The sequence below is a fragment of the Daucus carota genome, chromosome 6, assembly GCF_001625215.2.
Source record: "Daucus carota subsp. sativus chromosome 6, DH1 v3.0, whole genome shotgun sequence".
NCBI lineage: Eukaryota > Viridiplantae > Streptophyta > Magnoliopsida > Apiales > Apiaceae > Daucus > Daucus carota.
Window position 1 is genome coordinate 11,079,320 of NC_030386.2, and position 18,539 is coordinate 11,097,858.

Consider the following 18,539-nt stretch of genomic DNA (forward strand, 5'->3'; position numbering starts at 1 on the left):
CCAATAATTAGCTCAAAAGGGTGATCCCTTGTCCACTTTCTTTGTGGTGGAAGTGATTGTCTTGATGACGTGGCTTCATTATTGAAGTTCAGGTTTCCATGTTGGAAAGCTCCCCCTAAATTTGACATCTCATTATTTCTAGACTGATTGAAACTTTGAGACATTCTTTCAACTGATGATCCTTGAGGTGTTTCAACTGATCCCTCCAATGTAGTTTCAACTGATGCTTCAGTTGAATTTCCAATAACAGTTGTTTCTTGCACTAGAGGGTCATCAGTTGGAACATTAGTTCCAGGATTAATTCCAACATTCTGAATAATGTCATCACAGTCATCATCACTATCATACAGATCACCTTCACCTTCATTCTCAAATCTGAGATTATCATGAAATCCTTCATCTGAGAATCCTTGAATCTTCTTATCATCAAAAACTACATGGATTGATTCCATAACAATGTTGGTTCTCAGATTATACTCTCTAAATGATTTTCCATCAGAGTATCCAACAAAAATAGCTTCATCTGCCTTGGCCTCAAATTTTCCAAGATTTTCACCTTGATTTCTTAGAACATAACACTTGCATCCAAATACATGAAGAAAGCTAATTGTTGGCTTCTTTCCTTTGAAGAGTTGGAAGGGAGTTAGATTATGAGGTTTGGTAATTAGTGAAATGTTTTGAGTGAAGCAAGCAGTGTTCACAGCTTCAGCCCAAAAATAGGTTGGAAGTTGAGCTTCATTAATCATGGTTCTTGCAGCCTCAATAAGAGTTCTATTCTTCCTTTCAACAACACCATTTTGTTGTGGAGTTCTTGGTGCAGAAAACTCATGAATAATTCCCTCTTCTTCACAAAATTCTTTCATCACAGAGTTCTTGAATTCTGTTCCATTGTCACTTCTTATCCTTCCAACTTTGACATCTGGATTGTTGTTTAATGCCTTGATATGATTGATGATGATTTTCCCAGCTTCATCCTTAGAATGCAGGAAGAAAGTCCAAGTAAATTTTGAAAAATCATCAACAATCACTAAGCAATATTTCTTCTTTGAAATGGACATTATGTTGACTGGTCCAAATAAATCCATATGCAAGAGCTGAAGGGGCTTCACAATTGATGAAAGAGATTTGCTTTTGAAAGAGCTTCTCTTTTGCTTTCCTAGCTGACAGGCTCCACATAATCCATCTTTGGAGAATTCCAGCTTGGGTAGACCTCTTACCAAGTCCTTCTTCACTAACTCATTCAAGGTTTTGAAATTTAGATGAGACAATCTCTTATGCCATAGCCAACTGTCATCTGAGCTTGCTTTGCTGAGAAGGCAAGTGATAGATTCAGACTTTACAGAATTAAAGTCAGCTACATACACATTTCCTTTCCTTTGTCCAATCAGAACCACATTGTTGTCATCTCCTTTAGTGACAACACAGGCTGCAGGAGTGAAATTAACTTTGTAACCTTTGTCACAGAGCTGACTGATGCTAAGCAAGTTGTGCTTAAGACCAGACACCAATGCAACTTCATCAATGATGACATTCTCTTTTGCAATCAAGCCATATCCCATAGTATATCCTTTGCTGTCATCTCCAAAGGTAATGCTAGGGCCAGCTTTCTCCACAAACTTTGTGAGCAGGGAGGAATCACCAGTCATGTGCCTGGAGCATCCACTATCCAAGTACCACAAATTCTTCTTGTGGTTTCCCTGCACACATTTTACAAACAGATCAAGTTGATTTTGGTACCCAAATTGCTTTGGGTCCAGATTTGTTAGTCTTAGCAGTCTTTTCCACTTTTTCAACCTTTACCTTGGATTGAATTGATTCAATCTTTGGTTTTGGTTGAGAAATTGGAATGTCAACTCTGTTTTCAAACACAGGCCTTTGAGGTATGCATACATTGTTCATTCCATGCAAATTTGAATGAAATTGAGGCATGTTAAAGGCATTAAAATAAGGATTGAACATATATGGCATGTTAGGCTGAGAATAAGGATTGTGAGGCAATAAACCAGGCATCATATTCATAGCAGATAAATTCATGTGAGGAACAGATGTCATAGGGATAGGCAACGATAAATTAGGAGCAATCACAGTTTTACAATTAGCAGATAAATGATTTACACTACCACACTTACTGCAGGTTTTCCTAAGAGCACTAGCATTGGGAGTGTAATTGGTGTGCTTGTTAACTCCTATTTTGCCATTTCTATTTCCTTTCTTCTTTTTAGTCTCCTCAGATTTATGCTCACTAGTATCCAACTTCTTCTTGTTCTTGTTACTGGAATTAAGAGTGTTATTAACACTATCACTGGTCTCAGAAGAACTATTCTCACCTTTAACAAAATTCTTTTTAACAGGACCATATTTCTTGTTAAGTTTCTTGAGAACATTCTTGTCAACTGATGAGTTTTTGTTCAACTGATGACTCTCATCAGTTGAGACTTTGCTTTTCAACTGATGATCATCATCAGTATTCTCATCACTTGAACTGTTCTCAGATACCTCAAGCACTTTCTTATTCCTCTTCCATTCATTCTCTACAAAAGTCTCTCTACCTTGCATGTTAATGATATTGGTGGAAGCATCTCTTCCAGATTTCCATTTGGCAATAATCTCTTGTTCCTTATCAAGCTGCTTTCTTATGATCTCTTCTCTCTTCAGAACAACCAAGAGATCATCCTTGGCTGTCTGACACTCAATTTTCAGCTTCTCAAACTCAATAAATTGAGCTTCTAAGGCACTGTTTCTATCACTAAGAAAGGTGTTAGCTTCCTTAATTCTACTGTTTTCCTTAGTGAGAGATTTTAAAGAAACATGCAAATGATACAATTCTGTAGACATTTCATTAATGGTAGCATTGCATTCATCTTTAGTTAACTCAACTAGGTTTGTAGTGAATACCTGACTACTGCTTCCAGTGTTTTCTTCTTGATCTGTGGAGTTGGCCATTAGAGCAAGATTGACAAACTCCTCCTCTTCATCAGAATCATCTCCAGCTGCCCAATCATCCTTTGTGATGAATGCTCTTTCCTTTTGTTTGAGAAGTTCATAATATTTCTTTTTGTAGTCAATGTTTTCACTTGACTTCTTCTCAACTTTAGGCTTTCTGCATTCATTTGCAAAGTGACCTGCATTCCCACAGTTGAAGCACTTGAATTTTGATCTGTCTACCATGCTTCTATCAGACTTGGGATTGCCTTTAAATGATTTTGCAGAATTAAAATTCTTTTTGAATTTCAGTTTGGAGAATCTTCTTGACAGGAAGGCTAGATGCTCATCAATTCCATCACTTTCTTCACCAGAATCAGCTACATCTTTCTCTTTTCTTTTCCCTTTGCTTGACTCTGAGCTCTCCTCTTTGACCAACTTCTCAGTTTCTTCAACTTGAGACTTTCCCTTGTCCTTGACAGTATCCTCTAGAGATGCAACTAGAGCCACAGATGAATGCCCTTTCTTTTGGCTTTTCTCAATCTCTTCATCTTGTTCCATTTCAAGCTCATAAGTCTTTAAGGTTCCATACAGTCTCTCTAGAGTATAGTCTTTAAATTCTTGTGTATTTCTGAGAGAGACTGTCATGGGTTTCCATTCTTTGGGAAGAGCTCTTAAGAATTTCAAGTTTGAATCCTTAACTTGATATACTCTTCCAAAGAGCTTTAGACCATTTAACAGTTTTTGAAATCTGTTAAATGTATCACTCAAACTTTCACCAGCCTTGAAATGGAATGACTCATATTGTTGAATCAGAAGCTGCATTTTGTTCTCTCTTACTTGCTCATTCCCTTCACAGATGGTCCTGATGGTGTCCCAAACTTCTTTGGCACTTGTGCAGCTAATAACACTATCAATCATTTCTTGATCCAAACCATTGAACAGAAGGTTCATGGTTTTCTTGTCCTTGTGCACTTCTTCAGTATCTTCTTGAGAATATTCATGGATAGGTTTTGGAATCATCTTACCTACCATGTCTTCACCATCAGCTCCCATACTTGTGCAGACCTTCATGGGGACATGAGGTCCTTTTTCAATGCAGTTCACATAGCTTTCATCAATGGACAACAGATGCAGATGCATTCTCACTTTCCAGTGAAAATAGTTGTCTTTGTCAAGAACAGGAATCTTCACTCCAGCATCCTTCTTTCCCATCTTTCTCTAGCAGTGTTGATCTTTTTCCCTGTTTGTTGGGAACCTGGCTCTGATACCAATTGTTATTTTACACCAACTATTAGAAAGATTGTAGAAGGGGGGGGGGGTTGAATACAATCTTTTACAAATTAAAAGATTCAAGAAGCAATACACTTAATCACAGTAAAACAGAAAACACCAAGTATTTAAAAATACGGGTGGATTGAAAGATCCACCAGTGAGATTTTATATAGAAGAATCTGTGGATTGATTACAATTCGCACAGCTGCTGGTTCATCACTTAAGCAAGTTCTAACTCTCAGATTTTTCTCTCAAGTAATTTGAACAAGTTCAACTGATGCTTCTAACTTGGTTATATACTCCAAGTTTTAAAAAGCTTTTAGCTAGATAACAAAATGCACTCTAATCTAAAAACAATGCTGCACAACTTTGTCTTATGCATGCTTTCTGAGATGTCTTCATCTTTGACCATCATCTTGATTTGATCCAGATTGCACTGCATGAGATAAGTATGTTTCTGCTTCTTCTTTATTTTCCTAATTAGGCTTCCATGTCTATTTTAGTGTAATTCGATCCATGTGATTTGTCAGACTTAAGCTCTAGTCACTTTCAACTGCTCTTTGCTTCATCAGTTGAAGGTTCTGGTTGCTTTCAACTGCTCTTGACTTTATCAGTTGAATGCTAGGCTCATCAGTTGAATGAATCACAAACTTCATCAGTTGAATGTTGTTCCAGTCTCATCAGTTGAATTCCTCAGCATCATCAGTTGAATACTTTGTCTTCAGTTGAATGCTTGATATTCATCAGTTGAAACATCATCCAGTCTTCATCAGTTGAATAGTTACATCTCATCAGTTGAATATCCTTCACTTAGATAAAATTATATGGCATTGGATATTTACAATTAGCCATCCTATTCTACCCATCCGTTGATAATTCCCAAAGATAAGAAATATAACAATTACAACTGAAATTTGATAAAGATTCTAAGTAAGACATGTTACAAAATGTTTATGTTATCATCAAAAATTATTGATTCCTAACAATAATAGAGAAAAACTTCAATTCACTCGGTACGCGTACCAGAAAAGTCCTTCAATTGATTAAGAGCGTGTTTGTTTGTGCTTTTATGCCCGGGTTTTAAGACATTTTCAACTTTAAGTTTAAATATGTATGTTTATGTAATAAGTCACAAGTTGACTTAAAGTTAGAAATAAGTCAGAAGTTAATATGATGTACTTTTTTAATCAGCTTATTCTTTTTTATGACCCTTTAATAAAAATCGATTTCAACACTAAAACAAATAAAGTATCAAAATTATTTTTATTGCTATAAAATTATCCAAACAGACAATTTAAACTGAACATTTATCATATTAAATCACCATAATTTTAAGTTTACGTGCCCAAATGGACGTTAGGTGTAAGTACCAGAAAATCTTTCAATTAATCAGTCGTGTATCATGGAAAGATTTTTAATTAATTGGTAGATATAATCTGTTTATTATCGTTGACGGTTTTTTTATTATCCGACCAATCAATTAGATGCGCGCATCAAAAGTTCTCCAACATTTAAGATACACGTTGCATAAAAATTATTTAATTAATTATAAAATATAATCTGTAACCGGACGGTTTTACGGGGAAGATACATCTACGAGAAAAATCCATATTTCGTGTCAAACCTACTAATTATTTATTATAAATAGGCAGTAATTAGCATAATTTTATTTACTTCTTCTTGCAATTTTCGAGACTTTTCTCCGGCGAGTAAGAATAGTTAAAAATTTAATGTAAGAATTTTAGTCTAGATTGTATTACTTTGGATTCAGTTCTTGATCTTGTTATATAAATCTTTATGATTTTGTACTCTGTTTTTGTAAAGATTAAATCTTCTTGGTTTTTCTTGAGAAATGTTAATTATCAGGGTTGAACTTGTAACTTGTAGGTGCATAAAATCACAAAAGAAGATATAAATACATTATTTGTAAGTATTGATCATGTGAATGTGTTTGATTGTTTGTAGAATGGAGGGAGAAGGAGTAATTCATTATGGTCCAGGGGCGGCGACAGAGGGAGTGACTCCGGTGAATGCGGAAGGGAAGAAGAAGAGGAGGAGGCCAAAAAAGCATGGACCAGAGAGTCCCCGGGGTTAGTTTTTATATCTTCTTATTACTGGTAATTGATTGATTCCACGAGTCGAACTCCTGTCCTCCCGCAAGGGGGGGCAAGAGCTCAACCACTGCACCAACCCTTTGTTGGTGTTGGTGTTTTTATACGTGTGTTTTCGTTGTGTTTAATTGTTATGTTATATGGTATGAGATGCTGTTGCAAAAATAATGTTACTAAAATTGGATTTATCAAGTCAGCAGTTTTGATGTATGAGATTCTGTTTTTTGTCGAATTTATATGCAATAATTGTGTGTCTCGATATATCTTAAATCTTGTGTCATTCTGATTGTACGATCAATGTTGGAAGATTCTTTACTAGTACTAGTTGAACAATATGGAATCAGTGGGACTGAGACACTGTCTAATCTGAATAAAAGGTTTGAGAGATAAATCTTTCTGATTCTTCTCAAGACAAGATGTTTTACCACATATTTTGTTTTTTTAGGTGGCCAGGTGGCATTTTCTGTTGATGCCGCCAACTTTGATTCTCGTGTGGTGACGGTAGATCCCGGCGAGGTATCATTTGGCATTCTTAATTATGACCAAAATATCTAATATTCACCTTTTTAATCTTAGATCTATGCTTGCTTGCAGGATGTCGCAGTCAAGTTAATGTCAATTTCAAGAAGAGAGGCTAGGACCGTACGTGTTCTTGGTGGAAGTGGTGCGGTGTCTGTTGTGACTCTTCGTCATTCAAATCCGTACGGGGACACTATGATTTACGAGGTGTGGATGTGTTGTAGAAGGATATTGAATTCCTTTGATGAATTTAAATTCATAATATTATGATTTTTGCAGGGGAGCTATGGGATGTTTTTTTTGTCTGGATACTTCACTCCTAAAGATATTGGTGGAAAAAAAGCCATAGTTGGGAGCATGACTGTCTCGTTGGCAGGTCCAGATGGACGTGTCCTGGGTGGTGTACTTGCTGGTTCGTTAATTGCTGCTGCTCCTGTTCAGGTTAGATAATCCTCTAAACTATAATAGAAAAAAGTGAAAAGTGATAATAGTTGTACCAGATTCTTTTATTCATGAGATCTTAATAATTGGTCACATATTATTTTTTACTAAAATTGACCTATGGTTTAACCTGTAGTAGGGACAGTTAGGAATCATTACTGATCAAAACTTTGTGCACATCAGGTCGTGATTACAAGCTTTCGTCCTAGCAATGAGGAGCCAAAACAGTTTGCGCCAACTTCCTCCCTTGTCCCTGCTACAGGAGAAGGCGAGACTCGGGGAGCCAAAACAGTTTGAACAGGGAACACTTTTTCTCATATTTTTCAATCTACTGATGTTTTAAGTGATCAGTAACCTGACTTCCAAATATAGAAAGATAGACTGTTGGATATCAAGTCTATCACAAAATCAATATACTTATATAAACGAGAAGCGGGGGGCGTCTAGGTGGCGCCTCTTGCATAGCTCCGTTCTATTTTTCTAATTTTTTGGAATTTTCGGATGAAAAATATCAAATAATTGAACTATCTTTTTTAGTTTCGGGTATATTAAAAGCAAGTTTCAGAATCTGATTTTGTTTCAGACTATTTATGGAATATAGTAGTTTGAAAGTTTTAATCTGATTTTGTTTCAGATTATTTAATTATGAGAAAGACGGAAGCTTGAAAATTTTAATCTGATTTTGTTCAGATTATTTAATTATGGGAAAGAGTAGCAAACAAGTCTCTTTGCAACTATAAATACCCGTATAGATCGTAGGGTTTTGGATAATCTAAACACAACCTCCTCTATCAATATCATAAACCTACTTATTTTCGGTGATAGATCTCTTACTTGATTTTTAAAGGAGAAGCGAGGGGCGTGTACACCTCTCACATCGCTCCGCTCTATTTTTTTTAATTTTCTGAAATTTTTGGATGAAAAATATCAAAAATTAGAACTATCTTTCTCTTGCTCGATTTCTAACTCGGAGGTGCCGTTTTTCTGCAACGATAAGTAAAGGATGTTTATACAGTATTAAAAAAACAAAGGTTGTTGCAAGTAAAGGTAGTTATAAACCGTTATATTGGAGTTCCACTTGAAGCTATGAATCTCCTCTCCATCCTCCTTCCAAGAAACTTACACAACACAACACTAGAACATATCAAAAACATCAAAATCTTGAGGCTAGATCATCAATTTAAGTCAAAACGAAGGTTTCCAAGTGGATATGAAACCCACTTATCAATTACAGAGATTATCCTCCGGAACAGTTGAACCCAATTGAAACTGAGATTAAGGATTTTAAATGCTTTAGAAAGTAACACCATCGATGGAAAGATTAAAGTATCAAATTTTGAAATTAAGGGTGTAAAAATGAGACACGTCATTTTGTTAGGTGGAATTATTAAAGAGCTTACCAGGAGAATGGGTGTGTTGTTTGTAAAGGAAGTATAGGTAATTGTTCTTCACATACATGTATCTGTAAACTATATAAATTGATTAAATTGAGTATAAAACTCATGTAAGTATACGTGGTGAAGTGGCATTTGCACGTAAATATGGTTGGGAGTAGGAGGGCATTTCAATAAAAAGCCGTGTAAAGAGCCTTCAGGCAATATCTATTAACTAGTATTTAAGCCCGCCATGCTGGGCTTTTTCAATTTAAACTTTGTTTTCTTCTTAATTTTTTATGGAACGAAGGTTGGAGCATTCAGCTTGGTTGTTACTTATATGTTACATTGCTGATAAGAAAGAGTTACATAGTTGAAAATATAGTTACATAGCTTGCTCAGTCAAAATGAACAAAAGTATTTCACAGTTGCTTTAGTTAGACCAAAAGAACATGAGTTGAGAGCTGTTGTTTAGGATAATAGCAAAATGTAGGTTTTCAAACACTGCGTCGCTTGTTTCAGTTGCTGGCTAAGTCGATGTCCGAGAGACCTCCAGCATTGTAGGTTGAAGTTGTTGGCTGTTACAAATGGAAAAATTATGCAAATTAGTAAAGGATAGTGAATAAAATTGATTGTTTTCTGGGCAACAGTGCAAGACCTGGGAAGTTTGTGCATCTTTGGCGTTAGCACTCTGATTTGTGGCACCTGGAAGGCCAACAAAGCCTTTGCATATGTTATTGGCCCAGTAAACATTGAAATTGTTTACGACATTCATTTCCCTGACTTGGATTACTAAGCTGTAGTCTTTGTCGACAATACTTAGCAAAGTTTTCGGCAATCCTTCCTCAGTGAACATCTGTACATGACTCTCTGTTAAGCACTGACAAATAAACATAAGAAAATATGCTGCCTAGTTAGAATACCTCATCAGCCAAATGTAAACATCTTTTTCCAATAATTGTACGTGCCTCCGTATCTCCCAAGACAACTTGAACCTTTCCGGTCATATCCTCAGCAATGACATGAAATCTGAACCTGGAAAGAGTAAATAATTCAGTTCAAATGTTCATATCCAATTAAAGTCGTTGAGGATAGAAAAGTACTTCTGATCTGGATAAGGGACATAGCGATTGCAGCTCTCACAAATTGGACATGGATTTTCCATCTTCGTTTCCTTCTCACAGCTTGTGCATGCATTGTAAAACCATCCAAAGGTTGGATCATAACTTTTGATTGTCACGTGTAGCATGAATAATCCCTGCATATATTGTTCTGATTAAAAAAAACTTGAAAAAGACAAATCATGATTGAAAAGTTATGTTTACCTCAATAGCATTTTTTCCAAGTTTCTTCAGCTCATCCACATTGATCTTGTGTATGGTTTTAACATTATTTTTGCCTAATGCCTTTTTTGCAAACTCCTCATTCGCCAACCTATTTCAGTTAGTTAGTTTTGAACAGAAAGTGTACAGAAAAATGCATTTAACAGGAGATAAATTAGCAAAAAATATGATTTGACTAACAATTTCCGTAGGTGCACTACGCTGTGATGCTTGTAGTTGAGGTAAACTTTGGTTGCGTAACTGTTTGATAAATCGACCTCGCCTTAAAGCAAAAATTTTTGAGTTAGTTTCGCATAAATTGTATATTACATATGAATATTTTTGTAGCCAAAAAATTACCATTCCATTTCCCAACTTTGCATCCTGATAAAATTATAATAAATGGTTTGTCTAAAGGATTCTTCATTGACTTGTCAAAGGATTCACCAAACTTATCCCAGAAGGTTACGTTAACATTTGAACTACAGCAAAAACAATTCATGGAATAAGTTTTTGGATGCTTCAAAGGATAAGGAGAGAATTCTTTTACTATTACCTCCCATTAGTGATAACCAACTTTGTTTTTTTCTGATCTTGACCATGCTTGTTCTTTAATTCTCTTATCTGATCATAATCTTTTATGATTCCTATAACATCTGCAGAAGTATTTTCTGTTTGTATAAATGTTTACAGAATGGTTATTACTATAAAACAACTAAATTGAAAATACCTTCCAGGTAAGTGGTTTGATTTGAAAGTTCTATCAGTTGGCTATGATCGTAGAAATCAAAAGCTTCCTGTGGGATGGTAACACCATCATCTGCTTGCTCTTGGATGATGGTGTCTTTACTGAAAATCAGCTGACTCTCATTTCTCACCACTCTAAACTTCTCTGTCTGGCTGTATTTCTGCACCATAAATTGCTTGATGCTGAAGACTCTTCCAACAGTTATCTGGCTATAAATCTCCTCTGCACATTTTGTCGGAACAAAGGCATGAATCCTTTGACCCTGCATTACAAAATGATGTTCAAGTTGTTGCTTACTATTCTGATCTTATAAAAGAACTAAAACATGAGATACAAACCTTGTGGTCAAGGAGAATCAAGTTGAAATTTTTGAACTCCTCACCGGTTCTTGTTGAGCCTCTCCATAAGCGAATAACTCGAACTTTGATCTTGTACTCATCAACTACAGCTTTAAGCTTGTCAAGTGTTTAATACTGTGCAGTGGCCATTGTATGTCCTCTTCTTGAAGAGTAAATTGTATTACAGTGTTTGTTTATATATAGTTGGTAATGTACAGAAAGTGAGTAAATGTTTCCAACAAACAATAATAGCATTTAATTAAGGAGTAAATTATCTTATTTAAATAGATAACAAATCAGTCAAGTACAGTGCAGCATATCATAAAGCAAAAAACTGTTTAGTGCAGTTACAAATCTTAATATGCAAGCAGAAAATGAAATGTTCAGAAATATTGTTTCAGCAACAAAGCTTGCAATAATAGTAATAATACAAAAGTCCTTGTCTGAATTAAAATGCTGCAATGCCAGTTGGCAACCGAGTCATTCACTTAGAGACCTGCATTATAAGTTGACAAATGTAAAAAATGATGCCATCTAAAAATGTTGAGCTAAGTTGTAGTTCAATCAAGCTTGCCTTTTCAATTTTTGATATTTTTCAGTGGAGGGATTGTTGCAGTTTCAGTTTGATTGTACTCCAACGCTTCAGTTATCTTGCGTGCTCTGGACTTCATGTTGGTTGAATTTCCGGTGTTCGGTGTTTGATTGGCAGTAGCATCCGTTTCAGTAACCTGGAGGAAAATAATTTTGTCATGCCATTGAATATTTTGTAATGAACTATAGAATAACGGGAAAATAACATACGTTCTGCATTGAAACGTCTTCCACATCAACAACTGTGGCCTTGTTTGGATCAAAGCTGTCACCTTTTTCATGCTTGTCCACAATTTGTTTGGCATTATATACCGTACAACCTTTTTCAATATTCTCCTTGTTCAGATCAAGGGTTATGGTATATTTCTGTTTGAGAAGGAAATTGAGTATTTCTGAAAATTTCTCCTCCTCCGCTTCCTGTAGTAAATATCAAAGAGTAGGTTAGGAAGCAAACATATTTTAGTGTCAAGTAAAAAAGCAAGATAACCTACATCAGCACATTCAGCATGCAGGTCGATAACAGTTTTGTCAATCATTCTCGTGATTTCGTTGTCTGGGAAGATAATAGCAATTGATCCAGTTTCATCAGAGCATAGAGTGCCTACTCAGAATCTAATTGCAAGTGGATTTGAGTCTGTTTAGCAAAGCAGCTTAGAGATTTCATATACACTAAACTTGTATAATAAATAATGAAACCATGAAACCTCTTCTCAGGATAAGGGTAAATCCTTCCGCAACCACCATCACGTAAGCATTTGAATTTTGCATCTTGAACTTCTAGCTCTAAATCACAACCTGTACATTTCCTGAAGTACCAACTTGATTTGTCCATGAATCTCTTCACTGTGACCTCACAATATATGATACCCTAACAGAAAAAATTCCAAAGTTAAATAAGTCCATTTTACATTACGTGGTATTTCCACAACAAAATGTGAAACTACCTCTTCAAAATCCTTCGGAAGATTTTTTATCTCTTTCACCTTCAGTAGTTTCTTAGTTAACTCAGCTGGTTTTGGTTGATTTGGCATGAACACCACATCTGGAACTTTTTTTTCTTCTGTCAAACTAATATTATTTTATAATTGATAGCAAGTTGGTTAGAGAAGGTTACCAAATTTTTACGGAAGAATAACCAAAGTATTTAATAAAAAATTGACCTCTTTTTTAGCCGATCGACACTATAGTGTTCTGGGTTGATAAAATCCCTTGCTGCAGGATAGTTTGATAAATGAGCAACACCTACAAAGAGTTGAGCTATTAGTAGACAGCAAATGTGTAGAAACTATTTGTAAAATATCAACACACGTATTTTCACCTTCGTATCTACCAACTTTTGCCCATGAAATTATCACAAAAATACTTGTGCCGTCCAACTTCCCAAACTCTGTTCCCAATTGCTCACCAAAGTAATCAAAGAACGTCACTTGCACACTTGACCTGTAATGTAGCAAACGGAATTATATAAATGTTAAGTCCAATAGTATCAGCCTGCTGAAACTTAGTGTGAGGTGTAAAAAACAAATGCTTCTTGTTTCGCACAGCCCTAAATTTCTCATCACCCAAATAATCCTTTCCTTTAAAGTTACATATCTCGTAAATTTGACCTTCTTTCATATCCTTTAGTAGGTCATCACAATACTTCGAGTTTGCAAAAGCATGTATCCTTGAATTCTAAGATAAAAAAAAATAAAATATCTTAAATGTTGGAGAATTGAACTATTGCCTTAGGAAATAGACAGAACAAACAAATAGTTAGGCTACCATACCGAATCGTCAATCAATATCATATTAACTCCCCAAAATTCCTGACTTTCTCTGTTCATTCCTTTCCAAAATGACTACACCCTTACACAGCATTTCCATTCATAAGTGCTAGTGTCCAAAGTGTTTATAGGGTTGTAGGGATTCAACTCCATGATAACAGACTGCAAATCAATTAAATGTCTCTCCCTTTAGATCAAATTGACAGGTGCAGAAGCAATGAAGGAACATTAAGTGAATAAATGAAGTAACAAAGTATATCAGAAGGAACTTACAGAAGATGCAGTCGAGGTTCGGCGCGCCTTCAATTCTAGGTTTGTTGGTGGTTGTAAAGTGTTCGTGAGTTGTATGAAGTGTAATAAGGCTGGGATGTGCAAATCTTCCCCTGGAGATATGTGTTCTCTCTCCGACAGCTGACACGTACTGGAGGCAAACGGCTCGGATGAAACTGACCCAATTGTCTCAGCTTACTCCTTTAAGTTTTATTACATAGAAAGAGTATATTATATATTTAATTAGTTCTAAAATTGGAAATAATATTTTGTGTAACAATAACCCAACAAAATTAAAAAATTTCCTTGTTCAAATAAATATTAGTTACCTATCACTTAAACACTAATACTTTCTCCGTCCCCTTTTAGTTGTCACATTTGCTTGTGTGCAGCTCAAATTGACCAAAGGTTGACTTCAAGTTATAAATATTTTATCATTTGAAAAAATAAAAAACCATATGTGACCGGAAATAACTTTTACTCTATGTTAAGATGTAAATTTCAAATTTTAAAAATAATGAAAGGGTGACTTCTAAGTTTTGGTCAAAAAATTGTCAATTTGACAAACAAAAAAGAAAATGTGACAAATAAAATGGGACGGAGGGAGTCCTTGATAACACGACTGTTATGTTATCAATTTTGCTACTCCCTTTCGGTTTTTTATTATAAGGCATGAAGATTTATTGCACACAATTCTAGGGACTTTGATCACCCACTTAAAATAATTGTTTGGAATTTTTTCTTTTTATAAGAAAAAATATTTGAGAGATATTTAAATTTAGAAAAAGAAAATTTTTAAAAAAGAATTTTCAATTCAGTAAACACACATTAGTAGTTGGCTGATTGAAATTTAATTTATATGATGACATTTTCAAAGAAATGTAATACTAATTGTACTAATGTTGAAGGCAGATATATATCCTTTATCAGTTTTGGTATTATTTAATATAAGTAAACATAAAATAGTAGCTGGCTGATAAAAGTATGTTATGAAAATTGTTTGAAAAAATATAACTTCGAAGAGAAATGAACTTTAATTAATATAATGACATTTGAGCAGAAATATAATATATATAGTTAACTTGCTTGACTAATAATAATTATTATGAATTAAATTTTATTATTTTTAGTTTGCTCAATGGTGTAACACTTCCGTACTAAATTTAATACTATACAGAAAGCAACATAAAATTGAATACAACATTATATTATACATATCTTGAAGGAAGATAAGTCTCCTTTTGAAAAAATAAACATTAGAAAAATTATTAGGTCAATATCTTTCGGCCAACTGTTTTTTGATCAAAAGCATAGAATTTCAATAAATCGAGATTGTTCAAAACTACCAATTATTTTTTTGACCATAATTTAGTGACACGGATTGTAAAAAATCATTTTACAAATTTATATTAAATTGCACACGTATCAGTAAAGGTTAATTTACTTGTATTGATTTGGTAGAAGGCTTTAATTTTAATTCACATTTTCTTGGAAAACAAAGTTCAGTAAATGAATCATAATTTTTAAAGACTTGTTGACAATAGAGTATTGGATACGTTAGTGTAATATAACTGTTAACAATGCCATATGAATAGGTGATTAGCAGGGCTTAAATATATTTTAACTATGGTAATAGATGTGTGACAGTTAGCAGACTTTAACACACTCATATAAGAAAACTCCTCCTCTTCCTCACAAAAACAGTTTGACGCCATTGTTTGATCTCTACGAAAACCCTTACCATTGTCGTCGATCAGGTCGTTACTTTAACAATTTAAGTTTCCAAATATCATGCATGGTTCAAATCTTTAACCCTTCATCTTGTTATTTCTACAGGATGTCTGCAAGAACAGAAAAAGGTATGCACGAAGGGGTTTTTGATCGGTTTTACTAATTAGCTTATCTTGTGGAACTAATACTTGGTTGTACTTTTTTGTAAGCAGCCAAGCTCCCGATGAGGAAATCAATGGGTGAGAAGCTGTTTCTATGTCGCATTGTCGAAGGCCAAAATCAGAATGCTGTACTGGTAATAGAGGAATTAAACACACTTCCCTTTTTATAATATTTGTGATGACCTATATTTTGGTTTGTTTACATGCTATTTGCCTTAATTGTCAGAAATTTCCCTCCGAATTTGCTGCTTCATTTGGATCAATGGGTTTGAATAATATTGGTTTGCATTTGCCTATGACAAATTCTTGGCTTGCTCGTTATGTTAGTTCGTCTGAAACAGTAGAAGGTCTTGAAAAATTATTCAAAACTTACAATGTCAATCCGTGGTATATGTTTGTTTTTAAGTATATTGGTGGTACGGAATTTCAAGTAGAGATTTTTAATGAGTACGCAGTGGAAATAGATTACTCAAAAAGGGTTGCCTGTTCAAATCAAACTATTAGAGCAACTGATAAAGGAAGAATCGGTAGCAACCCTGTTTTTGATCTTACTGACATAGAGAAAATAAGCTGTCCTCAACATTTTCATACAACGCTTGCTCAGTGTTTGATTTGGAGTTTGAAATTGACATCAATAATGGGCACTTGGAAGGAAAGAAGTACACAAAGGTAGACAATGTTATCTAATAATAGTTATATGTAAAAAATGTATGGTCAGTGTGCTAATGGGACTAAATTTGGTGTAGGTAATGTCAACAGAAGAAGCTATGGATATTGGTCTTGTACCACCAATGGATTCTGTAGAATTGGGTTTTAAAAACTTTCTGTGGAGAGTGAAGATGCAGTGGGCCTTCTACTGAACTATTAGAAAATGGCTTCACCAACATCATGCATAAGAAGCAAGTTGACGGATTTAACCTTGCTATGAAGAAAAAGACGAACAAATCAAAAATGAGATTGATGGATATCACGGAAGCCTTTAGCTATCGACACGATGGACATCCAGGACCATACCGAAGTCCTGAACCCCCTGAAAAAACTAAACCAGGTAAGAAGTCTCGGCCACAAGATTGCCTACACTGGTGCATGCCTGGACTAGTTGACACATGGAACGAGCTGATGCTGGAAGTTATTATCAGAGAATATGAAGGTACCGCAGGCCTTTCATGAAATATTTACGGTGAAACATTATACCATACACTTGAGCAGAGTACTTTGGCTTAATTTGATCTTGTCAATTAGCTTGAATGAGGGAAGAACAGCCTACATTAATATATTCATTTGTAGAAGCTTACAGATGTGGTGTTGTAAACAAGATTATATTATTTTTCTTGTATTGACTTAATGTTTATTGAAATGGATAACGTTAGAGTTAAAAAGTGTTACAAGATTTGTATTTGTATTGGACTAAAATACGTTAAAGTTGGGCCCGACAATTTGACACATAACACGCTAACACAAAACGAAATGGCATGTAAAAAATTGATATGAGTTTTGATTTTCCATATAAGAAACACGAAAGTACACAAATACGAAATTACATGATAGATTTTGTGTCGGATATGAGTTTTCAATTTGTGTACACAAAGTACACGAAATATTTGTTCATAATTTCTATTATATATATTTTATAATATATAAATATGTAAAAATATATATTTATATGTATATGTAAATATATTTTATAGATATACTAAAAATTTGTAGAGAATTATATGCAAGCATAAATATATCATTCATATTTAGTAAAATTATACAGGAATATATATATATATATATATATATATATATATATATATATATATATCAAAGCTATTTTTTGATTAAAATTATATTGATATTTTTATATATAATGTACACGAAAAATACACGAAACTTTTCGGATCGGATGCTGGTTTCAAATATACAGATCGTTTATTATTATCAGTTCTTTATTGATTTTCTTGTGTATCTTTAAAACGTTCTTCATGAATATGTATGATTGCTTTTGATCTGTCTCCAACATTCATATTTTGATGGTAACAAAATTTTATATGATGATTTTTACGGAGATGAGAGGAAAAGCTGGTGAGCATGATGTGGAGTGATTTATGTTCTCTTGGCCAGTTTTATATTTGAAAGATTTTGGTGTTGTAGAATGGCGGACCTAGAAATTTTTGCTAGTGGGTGCCTTATATAAATGTTAACCAAGACCAGGAGAAGATTTAGAGTACTGAGAGGCACGGAGGCGGTTAACGTTTTTTTTTTCACTCTTATTTCTGTGTTGTTTGCCTTGTGGCTGCGGTAAGATTGTTTTATATAGACTCTATTATAATTTACTATGCTATACTTAATGGGCTAGTAGTGGGTTGTTTTATATAGACTCTATTTTAATTTACTATGCTATACTTAATGGGCTAGTAGTGGGTTACTGTGAATTATCAAATGGTTTTTGCAAAACTTTTTATTGTATATAATAGACTTGGAAGCAGTCAAGTGGGTTCCTTGGCACTCAGTACCAAGGCTGTAGGTCCGTCCATGGTTGTAGCGGATGTCGAAGATTCTACTCTGTGTAATATTTTGGTTAATTTGTATTCGTATGGGAGGATTTTGCATGTAATATCAATTTCTATTGCGATATTTTCAAGTCTTTATCTTAATTTTTTGTTGATGTATTTGTGTAGTAGGGTGTGACGCCAACTTTTATTAAATTATATTTATAAATGTGTTATATATACTTTTAAATATTAGTAGGTAATATTTGTTTTGGATTTATATGTTTCTACAATTAAAATTAGTAGGTAATATTTGTTTTGGATTAAAAAAAAAAGAAATCATAAACATGTGAAAGTCAAAATTTGCTTTGGATTAAGAAAAGGAATCATAAATATGCAAGTAGATATCAGTTTGACTTGTAAAATTGAACATAATTTTTTTCTAATCTGACGGTGCTTATTATTCTTTGTATGAGCAACGCGGAAAAGGATTGTGT

At 34.3% G+C, this 18,539-nt stretch overlaps 1 protein-coding gene across 1 annotated transcript; it reads right to left on the minus strand.

Moving 5' to 3' along the window:
• Nucleotides 1–8,970: 8,970 nt before the first annotated feature.
• LOC108192486 (uncharacterized) lies at nucleotides 8,971–10,586 on the minus strand. The gene is made up of 6 exons (XM_064080591.1): nucleotides 10,324–10,586; nucleotides 10,165–10,246; nucleotides 9,967–10,075; nucleotides 9,565–9,899; nucleotides 9,300–9,497; nucleotides 8,971–9,219 (listed from the first exon to the last, which is right to left on the minus strand). The coding sequence occupies exons 1-4, from the start codon at nucleotides 10,463–10,465 to the stop codon at nucleotides 9,708–9,710; spliced, it is 525 nt and encodes a 174-aa protein (XP_063936661.1). The 5' UTR covers nucleotides 10,466–10,586; the 3' UTR covers nucleotides 8,971–9,219; nucleotides 9,300–9,497; nucleotides 9,565–9,707.
• Nucleotides 10,587–18,539: the final 7,953 nt, after the last annotated feature.